The sequence below is a fragment of the Cervus canadensis genome, chromosome 1, assembly GCF_019320065.1.
Source record: "Cervus canadensis isolate Bull #8, Minnesota chromosome 1, ASM1932006v1, whole genome shotgun sequence".
NCBI classification, from domain to species: domain Eukaryota; kingdom Metazoa; phylum Chordata; class Mammalia; order Artiodactyla; family Cervidae; genus Cervus; species Cervus canadensis.
The window spans coordinates 109,306,474-109,318,641 of record NC_057386.1 but is presented as its reverse complement, the minus strand read 5'-3'; the positions used below and the strand labels follow the sequence as shown (position 1 = coordinate 109,318,641).

Sequence of the window (12,168 nt, the reverse complement as noted above, 5' to 3'; positions counted from 1 at the left end):
CCCGTGGGGAGTGGTCACCCTCTGGGGTCCCATCTCCTTCCAGCGGTTCATGGCCCCGCGCCTGCTCCTGTCTCTCCTCTGAGGTGTCCAGCTCTTTGTGGGGACGCCTCTCTGCCCATAAAGATGTGGAGGGGAATCAGGTCCACATTTTATCAACAACACTGAGAGTCAGAGTCCCCAGCACAACCAGCATGACTCTCCTTGCTGACTTTGGTGATGACCCTTGATGACCTCTAGGGCTGGAAGATGAAATCCAGCAACTGCACCCTGGCAGGGGTCTCAGCATCACTGTGCGGGGACCTGGTCTCCCTGCCCCTCCTGGCTGAAGCGAGCAGGGCCCTATGACCCTGGGGGTCAGATGCCACTGGGGCTCCAGCCCATCCCAGCCTCCAGCCTGAGCCTGGCCAGGAGTCAGGCTGGTCAGCTCTCCAGGTCCCCATCCCAGACCTTGGCAGCCAAGGAGGGGCTGAACTTCTAGGCCACACCCCAGCCTGAGAATGACCAGGGGGACAAGCCGGGCTCGTCTGTCCCCCGCTGACTCTGCCAAGGGTTGCGCAGGAAATTAGAGACAATACTGTCAGTGACACAGCCAGAGCTCAAGGAGCAATGCGTGGAATGTGGTCAAGGTCCCTGTGAGTGAATCTGAGGCTGTAGAAACATACGCATCTTCAGAGGCTCCGAAACTTAGTAACAAACGGATTTCCGGGTTTCAGCAAGAGGGTGTTATTTCCCTGGCTTTTCTTTTCTCTTCCATTAGGAGGAGGTGGTCATAAGCTCCGAGGGTCTGACCTTGAGTGGCCGGTCCCCTGGGTCAGCGGCCTCTACCTCCCCCTTCCTCTGACCTTGGCACCTACCTGGACCTAGGATCTGAGTGCCCTTCTGTCCCTGCAGGGAGGCCACCTCACTCACCCTCACATCTCAACTGACCCCTCCCAGTTTTGTCCAGGCCCCTATGCTGTGTTCCCTCCCAGGATACGGGGACAGGACTGGCGTCCTCCCAGCGTGGAGCCCCCAGGGCATCAGCACTGGCTTGGGAGGGGAGCAGAAACCAGGGGAGCCTGAGGGACGGTGACCGTGGGGCCGGCCCCCTCGCTGCATCAACAGTGCTGAATAGGAGGTGGGGGCGGGCGGTGGGCACTGCGGTCACCCCTCCCCCTGGTGTCCTGAGACCACGGAGCTCACGGTGCTGAGCGACCACCGACCGCAGCACAGCTGCCCGGCTCAGCCTGGCTGCCCCTCCCTGAGGGCAGCAGGAAGCAGGGAGTGGTCTCAGCGTCCCCCTGGGTGGAAGGAGCTGCTGACAGGAGTTGCCCCAGGCTCCCAGGTGGGGGTCAGCAGCACAGAGAAGTGGGGTCAGGACCCCCCTTTGCTGGGCCAGTGGACAGCGGACACATACCATTGATTCATGGACTGTTGGTTGGAAGAATGCAGGCAGCCCTTCCGTCCTCCGTTTCCCCACCATGACCATTCCCCGAGCACATCACCAGGGGGCGCTGTGCACCTGCTCAGAACCGGCCGACCCCGAACACACCCGATGGTCCCCTGACCCTGCCCCAGGGCCCACTGGACTGAGCTGGGCGGGACAGCAGGTGCTTCCTCTCAGGGGACAAACTCAGAGCCCGGCCCCCGGCCTCCCGCTGGGAGTGAAGCTGCACACGGGGCCAGGACCCACAACTGGAGGGTGATGGGCTCAGGGCGTCATCAGGCCCCACCCGCTTCCCCAGGAGCAGAGGAGGGGAGGCCCCCAAGCCCACCCCTTGCACCGCTCCGACTTCCCGCAGCCTCCTCTGCTGCTCCCCTGCTCTTTCCTAAGAGCACCCCTCTGACCCATGACTTTCCTCTCTGGTGCTGGGCTCCTCTTCCCAACCCTTCACCAGCGCCCTCCTCCTCCAGACCAAAGGCCCTCTACCAGCAGGGGTCGGGGTCCAGTCTTCCTTGACCAGACGCTCACCTCCTTGTCCTCCCTTGCGACCTCTCTAGCCCTCCTACCGGAGAAGCCTCAGGTCTCCAGACGCTCAGGTGTGAGCCCAGGTCATCCCCTCCAGGCCAGGGCTCTCACCGCTGCCTTACCAGGCCTCCTTTACCTCAGCTTATCGTCCTGTGGGCCCTTCTGAGTGTCCGAGATCAGCAGACCTGACCCGTCACGCACTTTCCCTCAACTCAGCTCTGAGGTGACCTATGGCTCCCACACCTCAGCCCGCCCTGTTTCACAAGCTGCTCAGAGACAAACCCTCCCCAGCGGAGATGCAGTATGTGGCAGAAAGAGCTGGTGCTAGCCCTGCCTCACTCAAAGTCCAAAAATGTTAAGAATGCAAATATCTTTGTAAAAATATATTTACTGGATAATATTTGAAATTTCCTAGGATATCTATGAAGTCATTTTAAAAAGAACTTTTTAATTTAAAAAAAAAGAACTTACATGATAATTGCTTTTCTAAAACTGTACTCTTGTGAATGAAAAATTAAAAGAAAACATAAGTTTTCCATCAGTTTAATTCATGCACAGGTTTTAAGGAATGACTGTAGATTTTCACTAATCCATTACCACTTTCTGGTTCATTTAAAATCTCACACACCCAGAATGTGATAGCTATTCCTGTTCAGGGCAAACTACAGTGAACCGTCCTTTTCAAGCCAATCACTTCGAACCCTGCCTTCTTTAACCTGCTGCTGGGGATGGTTGGTCCTAAGAGCTATTGTGTGTCAGGATCCCTAGGGACACACGCTGCTCAGAGCCCTTCAGAGTCTCAATAAAAACTGCCAGGAGCATCACCAGGCCTGCTCCCTGCAGCCTGTGCCCTGTGCCCGCAGGAGAGACACCCAGGAGGGGTCAGTTCATAAGACAGGACATGGGCACGGGGTCCAGTGTGGGCAAAGCTTCACACACAGCAAGTTCTGTTCAGTTCAGTAGCTCAGTCGTGTCCGACTCTGTGTGACCCCATGGACTGCAGCACGCCAGGCCTCCCTGTCCATCACCAACTCGTGCAGTTTACTGAAACTCATGTCCATTGAATCGGTGATGCCATCCAACCATCCCATCCTCTGTCATCCCCTTCTCCTCCTTCCTTCAGTCTTTCCCAGCACCAGGGTCTTCTCAAATGAGTCAGTTCTTCGCATCAGGTGGCCAAAGTATTGGAGTTTCAGCTTCAACATCAGTCCTTCCAATGAACGTCCAGGACTGATCTCCTTTAGGATGGACTGGTTGGATCTCCTTGCAGTCCAAGGGACTCTCAAGAGTCTTCTCCAACACCACAGTTCAAAAGCATCATTTCTTCGGTGCTCAGCTTTCTTCACGGTCCAACTCTCAACTTTTCCATGACTACTGGAAAAACCATAGCTTTGACTAGACAGACCTTTGTTGGCAAAGTAATGTGTCTGCTTTCTAATATACTGTCTAGGTTGGTCATAGCTTTTCTTCCAAGGAGCCAGCATCTTTTAATTTCATGGCTGCAGTCACCATCTGCAGTGATTTTGGAGCGCCAAAAAATAAAGTCTGTCACTGTTTCCACTGTTTCCCCATCTATCTGCCATGAAATGATGGGGCCAGATGCCATGATCTTAGTTTTCTAAATGTTGGGTTTTAATCCAACTTTTTCACTCCCCTCTTTCCCTTCCATCAAGAGGCTCTTCAGCTCACACACACAGTGAAGATCCAGGCGTTTAGGAATGCAGAGTCCCACCTCAGGCCTCTCTCCACACGTTCACCCCCTCCTCAGAGAAGTGCCCCCTCCTCCTCAGGGCTGAGGGGACACACAGAGGAAGGCGGGCTCTGCCCCCCAGGGGGAAGGCCCACAGAGGAGGGCCCCTGCTGTCCTGCACAGAAGGAGACCCACCTTCCCGCTCCGGGGCTGGCACTGCCCTGACCTGATCCTGATCTGAGAGGAATCTGCATCTCAGACGCCCCTCGGTCCTGACCCCTGAGCAGTCATGGAAGCCATGAACAGACTCGCCCTGAGGATTTGAGGGGAGCCCATGATGGTCCTGAGCTCACGGGGACACAGAAGGGGCACCTGGCCTGGTGCTAAAGAGGGGACAGCGCCCAGAGCAGGTCATCCAGGTCACAGGATGTGTGTCTGGGCCTGGACGAGGGGCGGGGGGCGCTCGGGGTCCATTCCTGAAGATGGCTGGCGGGAGGCACGATGGGCCCCCTGATAGAGCTCCCTGACGAGGCCTCGTGCCTCTGCTCAGGGCTCCCAGCTGTGACCTCCCACTGCTGGGCCCCACAGAGCCCCACCCCTGACAACCCTCTGGCCGCCCTCAGGCATAGAGACCGGGCCCAGGGCCCAGGGAGGGGTCAGTGTGATGCACAGGATCGTCTGCATGAAAGGACCCTCCCCCTCTCAGAGTATGAAGAGGGGAAGGATTGGTGTGGGGACGCTCTGCTCAGCTGTGGGGCCACAGAAGGCAGGACGCCCTGACCATGTCCACCATGGCCTGGTCCCCTCTGCTCCTCACCCTGGTCGCTCTCTGCACAGGTGACTGAATGGGGGGACAGGGGAAGGGTCTTGGGAAGACACAGGGGCCAGGCTCCCTTCTCTCATGTCTGGACCCCAGAGTCACCATCTCTGTTTCTCCCCCTTCCAGGATCCTGGGCCCAGGCCATGCTGACTCAGCCGCCCTCCGTGCCCGGCACAGAGGGTTGGGACAGAGGGTCCCCATCTCTTGTGCTGGAAACAGGAGTAACACTGGGGGTCATTATGTGAGCTGGAACCAACAGCTCCCAGGATCGGCCCACAGACTCCTGACTGGTGAAAACAACAAACGACTCTCAGGGGTCCCAGATCGATTCTCTGCCTCGAAGTCTGGCAAGTCGGCCTCTCTGATCAGTTCAGGCAGAGGGCAACACTGATTATTACTGTTTCTCATGGGCTGATGGCTTGAAAGTGCACGGTGCTTCAGGCCAGAGTGGAAGGAGACAAAAACTTGCTTCCCCCACAGCCATGGGGCTCCCAGGACAAGGTGTTTGCCCCTCCCTTTCTGGAGTCCCTGAGACCACGGAATCCAGGGGACTGAGTGTCCCCTGACTCAGCACAGCTGCCCCCTCAGCTCGACTCCCCTCCCTAGCATCTCACAAGGGGTGGTCACACACCCCTGGATGAAGGAGCTGCTGACAGGAGGTGCCCCCGGTTCCCAGGTCAGAGTCAGCAGCACAGAGCAGGGGGGTCAGTGCCGCCCTTGCTGGGTCAGTGGGCAGTGAACGCACATCCCTGACCTTCCGCCACTGAAGGATCTCCTGTTAAAGGAAAAGGAAATGGAATTCAGAGTTTCTTCAAGTAATTTCCACAGAGTCCAGGATCCAGTAAAAATTGTCATTTCTATCAAGAACCTGGAAATTAAATATTGAGGGGAAGTGAGACGGCATAGACATCAACGCTGAGATGCCTCAGATGATGAAATCAGGTGGCAGATATTTTTAGGGACAATTCATCAAATCTATTTGATGAGCAAATACAAACACTCTTGGGTCCTAAGGAAAAGGAGATAAATGGAGGGGGGGAAAAAAGAATCATGAGAAAAGGTAGTCAGAATCATTTGAAAACAAAATACATGAAAATAAAAGAGAATTCTCTGTATGTTATCAAAGACGTATAACACTTATTATTTAATTCATTTATTTGTTCATTGACAGAGTATTTGGTGACAGGAAAAAGAGGCAGCCCCTCCTTCCTCAAAAGGCTTCCCGGGTGTCACTAGTGGTAAGGAAGCCTCCTGCCAACGCAAGAGTCATAAGAGATGTGGGTTCTGTCCCTGGGTTGGGAAGATCTTCTGGTGCAAGAAACGGCAACCCACTTCAGTGTTCTTGTCTAGAGGATCCTGTGGACAGAGGAGCCTGGTGGGCTACAGTCCATGGGGTCACAAGAGTCAGGCAGGATTGAGAACCAAGCAACTGAGCAGCGCCTTGCTCACAATCTCACCACCGTGACTGTTCCCCGAGTGTGTCATCAGGGGGCGCTGTGCACCAGCTCAGAACTGGCAAAGCCTCAACACACCCCCGTGGTCCCCTGACCTGGCCCTGCACCCCGGCTCAGTGGCCTGAGTTGGACGTGACAGCAGGTGCTTCCTCTCAGGGGACAGACTCAGAGCCTCAGCCCCCAGGACTCCTCCTGGGAGTGACGCTGCACACGGGGCCGAGCACCCAGAATTGGAGGGTGAAGGGGTGAGGTGGTCATCAGTCCCCATCCTCTTCCCAGAAACAGGGGAGGGGAGGAGCCCCAAGAGCCCACCCTGTGCACCCCTCCAGCTCTCCTCAGCCTGCTCCTGCTCCTCCTCATCTCTTTGCTAAGAGCCTGCCCTCCCGCTCCCCTCATTCGTGACTTTCCCCCAATCCTGAGCCTCTCTCTCTACAAACCTGCACTGGTGACCTCCATGGTCATGACCAAGCTCAGTCTGTCAGAAGGTCATAGACGTGTTTCCAGATCTTCCTGAACTGGACACTCACTTCCTCCACCCCTCCTTGAATCTCACTAACGCTTCCTTCCCGGGAAGCCTCAGGTCTCTGGGTCTATGTGTGACCGCAGTTTGTTCCTTCCCTGCTCCTCCCCAGGTTCCCCTTGTTTCCCAAGAGATCCATGAAGCCCTCTAGTAGCTGATTTATCCCGTGAATGCTCACACTCCGATCTCTGTGCCCTTGAGTGAGGAATCATGTTGGGAGAGAAACCCTTGTCCTGAGATCTGGAAAATGATTCCTGGCTGAGGAGTGTCTGTGCTCAGCTGCTGTGGGATTGATTTTATGCACAGTGAGCAGAGAAGCTGTTGGGCCCTCGGCTGGGAAAGCAGGCGCCCTCCTGGGGCTCTGACCCAGGGGCCATCACTACTGCTCCATCTGGACCATGTCTAAGTCAGTTTGCTCCCCGTGGTCACGTCTCAGTTTCCTGAGGACAACTGATCTGCCTTGTCATGGCCTGTGTCTCATCTCAGACCTGAGACGGACCCGTGGCTCTGATAACTCAGCCTGCCCTGTTTTCACAGATAGAGCTTCCCGCTAAGACATGAAAATCCCTCCGTGGAGATGCCATAAGAGTTAGAACGGTTGCTTCTGGCCCTGCCTCACTCAGAGGCCAGTATAATTAAGAATGCCAATATCTTTGTAAAAATGTTCTTTTACTTAATCATAAAATTTCATAAGATACTGTCATGTGATTTAGTTAAAATTGTCTTATTTGATGAACAGAACCTACAAAGAAAATGATGTTTTAGAAGCAGTACCATGGCAATGCAAAATTAAAACAGAACCAGAGTCGAACACAACTTAGCGACTGAACATTTCCTTCAGTTATATTTATGCACCTATTTAAAGTTATGACCTTAGATTTTCACTAATCCATGAACACATTTTGGTTCATTTAAAGTCTCAAAGTCACACCCCCACAGTGTAACACGCACAGGCACTACAGGGTGAACTAGCTTGGCTGTTCTTTTCCAACCAAACACTTTCTGAACTGTGTCATTTCAAAACCAGTCTTGGGAGAGTTGACTCGAAGAGTTCTGATCACCGGGTAACAGGAAGTGTGTCTGGACGGGACACCAGGGGGCTTTCCCAGGCTGTTCTGAAGGGTCCCGAACCCACAGTGTAACACGGAGTGGGGGGTGGTCATTTGCATGAATGGCTCCCAGCGGTGACCTCCCACTCCCAAGCCCCACACACCCCACCCCTGATCTGGCTACCCCGAGGGACAGGGACCTGACCCAGGGCCCAGGGAGGCGACAGAGACCTCGTGGGGGGGGTCATTTGCATGAAAGGCCCCTCCCCCTCTCAGAGCATGAAGAGGGGAAGGAGCGGTGTGGGGACGCTCTGCTCAGCTGTGGGGCCACAGAAGGCAGGACGCCCTGACCATGTCCACCATGGCCTGGTCCCCTCTTCTCCTCACCCTGGTTGCTCTCTGCACAGGTGACTGGATGGGGGAACAGGGGAAGGGTCTTGGGAAGACTCTCGGGCCCTGCTCCCTGCTCTCGTGTCTGGTCCCCAGAGTCACCATCTCTGTCTCTCCCCTTTCCAGGATCCTGGGCCCAGGATGTGCTGACTCAGCCACCCTCCGTGTCCGGGTCCCCGGGTCAGACGGTCACCATCTCCTGCACTGGGAGCAGCAGCAACATTGGCTATGGCAATTATCTGAACTGGTACCAACAGATCCCAGGATCGGGCCCCAGAAGCCTTATCTATGGTACTACCATTCGATACTCGGGTGTCCCCGACCGGTTCTCCGGCTCCAGTTCTGGCAACACAGCCACCCTGACCATCACTTCGCTCCAGGCTGAAGACGAGGGGGATTATTACTGTGCAACTTATGGAAGTAGTAGCTATGAAGATTGCACAGTGCTCCAGGCCTGGGGGGAAGTGAGACAAAAACCTGCTCTGCTCCTGACATGGGCCTCCCGGGGCTGAAACATCTCTGTCAAAGCAGACACTGTAGCAGCAGCTGTGAAATGGACAGAAATCTTATTTCATTTCACACGGTGGGAACAAGAACGTTTGGCCGTACTTCACAGCTTACTTCACATTTTCACCCCAATGTCCTCACCTGCTCTTCCCAGTCCTTATGCTCCACGTGAGACCATTAAGTGGAAAGCAAATTTGTTCAAACCAGCAATTTCAAACCAACTTATTCAAACACTATCATTTTAATTTCTGATCTTGAGTAGTGTGTTTTCCTATTATTTTCAACTGATAATTTAGAAGAATCTCAACTTAATGGCTGTATTGTTAGCTGTCGTCTCTAAGGTTGCAGGTATATGAATTCTGCCCCTGCTTATTGTTGGTTTCTCTCACACAGGATAGCTAAGCCCCTAGATCTGGGTGGTGTGGGTGTCCACACCGCAGCCCTGATGCCCTGGACTGTTGACACCATCAGTGGTGTGTCACGGTCCGTGTGTGGGGAGACCCCTGTCCCCCCCAGACCACAGGTGACGCTGTGGCTCCCTGCACCCTGAGCAGGGTCATCACTGTCGCTGCTGTGCTCTATACTGGGACCAGCAGAAGCCAGCGAGCCCTCCTCAGTCCTCCTGTCCTACCACTCAGACTCCAGGAACAACCAGGCTCCGGGGTCCCCCGCGGGTTTTTCTGGATCCAAAGGTGTCTCGGACAATGCAGGGCTCCTGCTCGTCACTATGCTGGAGCCTGAGGCCGAGGCTGACTCTGACCGTGCAGGCTGGTACAACAGGGCTTCTCACAGAGACACAGGCAGGTGGAAACTGGGATGAGAACCTCAGCCTGTCAGGGGCTTGTTCTTAGAGAACTGTCAAATTTTAAATAAATTCCCCAGAATCAATGAATTCCTGGGGCATGTTCTAGTTCATAATAATTGTACTCCCAATTGTTCAGTCAGTTTTGCTGAAGTCTCAGAAAATGTAAACAGATTCTGATACCACTGAAGTGCACCCCGATCATCCATGTGAACAAGAGAGCCGTGGATCTGAGCTCCCTTCCCTGAGATCAGGAGCAGGAGGCTTTCCCAGATGTGCCTTCAGCAGAGTCTGTGGACCATCCCAGCAGGCGGATTGTCCCCCAGGGCGTGCACTGTGCTCCTGAAAGTTCAGAGCAGAGACCCGGAGGAGTGAGGGGCACCGGTGATACATCGCAGGATGCAGGGAACCCCGGGAGTGGTTCTCCTGACCCAAGTTGCTGGCTGTGTCCTTCCCTCCCCTCCTCTCCTCTCCACCTCATCAGAGCACTTCCTACTTCAGAGTTGGGGTGGTCTGTGGACTGTCAGGAGCAGGGGCTCCACAATATATGCCCACGTCGCTCTGCTTATGATGCCCCTGATGAGCCCAGATCTGAGAGCACCATCTCCAGAGGGAGCAGTAGGGACACAGGATCCCCATGGCAATGATGACAAGGGATTCCAGGCAAAGCCCTGCCTTTGTGACCCAGGACAGAGGTGAGGGACACTGAGAGGTTAGGCCCTGCTCTCTGGCTGCTGGTGGGTCCACACGCCCTCCTGGATCACTTTGGACCCCATCCTGATGAGGAGGCTGGTCATCAGTGTCACACAGCCCATCGCTAACCACAGCCACAAGGAATTCCCGTGTGATGGGGATGTCTGATGGAAGTTTGCCCTCTACTCCAGGGTGGGACCATCACTGCCCTGAGCCTGACGGTGACATCAGCAGGGCTGGGTTAGGTCTCTGCTGCCACTTGTGCTGTTAAATCCAGGCAGTCTCACCTCCTATCCAGGTCCATCTTTATGGGGCCCATGAACTTGTCTCCCTTTCTCTCTGGTCTCCAAATCCAAGCAGAATGCCCATGTGCCCAGATACACAGGGTCCCTCACAGGAACTGAGCAGGATGATGAGGAAGCAGAAGTCCAGCATCTGTGCCCTGGAGCCCCAGAGGGCCTCTCCCATCCCCCCATACATTCGTGTCCTGCTCCAGGCTTTGTGCTCTGCCTGAATCCTGACCCTTAGGGAAGCTTGGTCCTCCCTTTCCCCAGGGATTGCTGCCCTCCTCTCCGGGTACTGGGAGACCCTCCCCATTAGGCCACGCCTCTCAGACTCCACACTTGCCCATATCCTTGTCTTTTGCTTCATGGTCTCTCCCACTTTTCCCTCTCTGGTTCCTTGTTTGAGATGATATTGGATAAACGTCACTATTTTGGACACAGACCTTATAAACCCACCTCCATTAAATCTCCATGGATTCTAACAATTGAAGGTTAGAAGGCTAGACTTCACCATGTCCAGTGAAGATCAGGTAATGGTCATAAGGGTTTCTCAACCAGAGCTGAAACAGGAGTCCAGACAAGGATGAGATTCCCATTTATAGGCATAATCTTTTATATCAAACATTTAGTATAGAAAGATTACAAAATTAGACTAAAAACATCTTTAAATATCTGAGTCAAAAAGAAGTACTGTGAGGACCATGATTAAGGGTAAATGAGAACCTCTGGAAGTGATCAAGAAGAGATATTTTTTTACCTGAGAGCCTCCTATTCTCTTTGCAAAGAGAGAAAGAAGAACACATCCATGCAGCCTGGGCTGGGAAGGTCCCGGGAGGCCCTGCAAATTCAGCCTTGACTACGTATCAACCTGGGAAGGAAACTCAGACAGAATCATGACCAGGCACAACCCACGGGCACGCCGGGTGTTTGAATCCTGGGACTTGGTTCAGGTGGTTGTGTTCTGGTAGTGAACCCACGAGCTAGGCAGAGCAAACTCAGACCTCAGGGAATCCTGAAATTCATTAGTTTACCAGCCTACCATTTAAGGGTCTGAGGTCATTAGGTACCTGGAAAAATCAATGACCAGGCCCAAACTCGATGAAGGGGATTCATTCTACTGCCCTGGGAGGTGACATCAGAATGACCCTCCTGCAAGTGTGAGAAAGCCCTTCCAGGAGGCTGTGGTGTGAAGTGGGGGAGGAGGAGGTCTGAGTCCAGCAGGGGGCGCTGTGGGCCTGGTCCTGAGAGCTCAGGGTCCTGGCCAGGCAGGCTGGCACCTCCTCCCCTGGCTCTTGCCCCCGGGGGCAGCAGGGTCCTCACTGGAGGGTGACTCTTCTGAATCTGGGCCTCCAGGGGACATGACAGCTTTCAGCTCGGAGCCACAGGCTTGCATCTCAGTTCCTGCTCCTCTGTCATGGGATCAGTGTCCAGACCTGACATCCAACCAAAGACAGGGACGGTCATACAACAAAAATGAACTTCCTTCAGTAACCTCGACCTCCAGGGATACCTGGACAGGGGATGAAAGACCCCTGCAGAGGGGCTGCCCATTGCCGACAGTGTTCACAGTGGAAGAGGGATGAAGGCAAGGACCCTTTGTCACCATCTATGTCATTTTAAAATGTTCCCTGTTGTGTTATTTGGCAATTTCAACATTTTAGAGTGAAATATGGAAATTGATATTGTTTTAGTTTTTGTGGCTCCCTTACTTGTTCCTTCCTGTTATATTAATACTTTATATTCACACTTGTAACATAAAATATATGAAATCACAAGTTCCGTCAAACTGTCATCAATATGTTGGTATAATAAGAAAAGAATTAAGTAGGAATACATATATTTCACCTCTATGAGTTGAGGTTCTCAAACACCTCTGACAAAAATCATGGGAATTTTATTAAACAGCTACTTTAGCAGCAAATTTAACATGAATAGAAAATAAGAATAGTATTTACATTTTTATGTCAAAGAAACAAGGGATGAACAAGACTGTTCCCGTATCTTCCACACA

The 12,168-nt window shown here is 53.6% G+C and overlaps 1 gene segment (V, D, J or C); it reads left to right on the top strand.

Annotated features, from left to right (window-relative positions):
* Positions 1-7,827: 7,827 nt before the first annotated feature.
* The window catches only part of LOC122420176, a 224,880-nt gene continuing 220,539 nt past the window's right edge, over positions 7,828-12,168 (top strand). The window contains 2 exon segments of the V gene segment in view: positions 7,828-7,888; positions 7,998-8,301. Of these exon segments, the coding sequence occupies positions 7,834-7,888; positions 7,998-8,301 (359 nt within the window).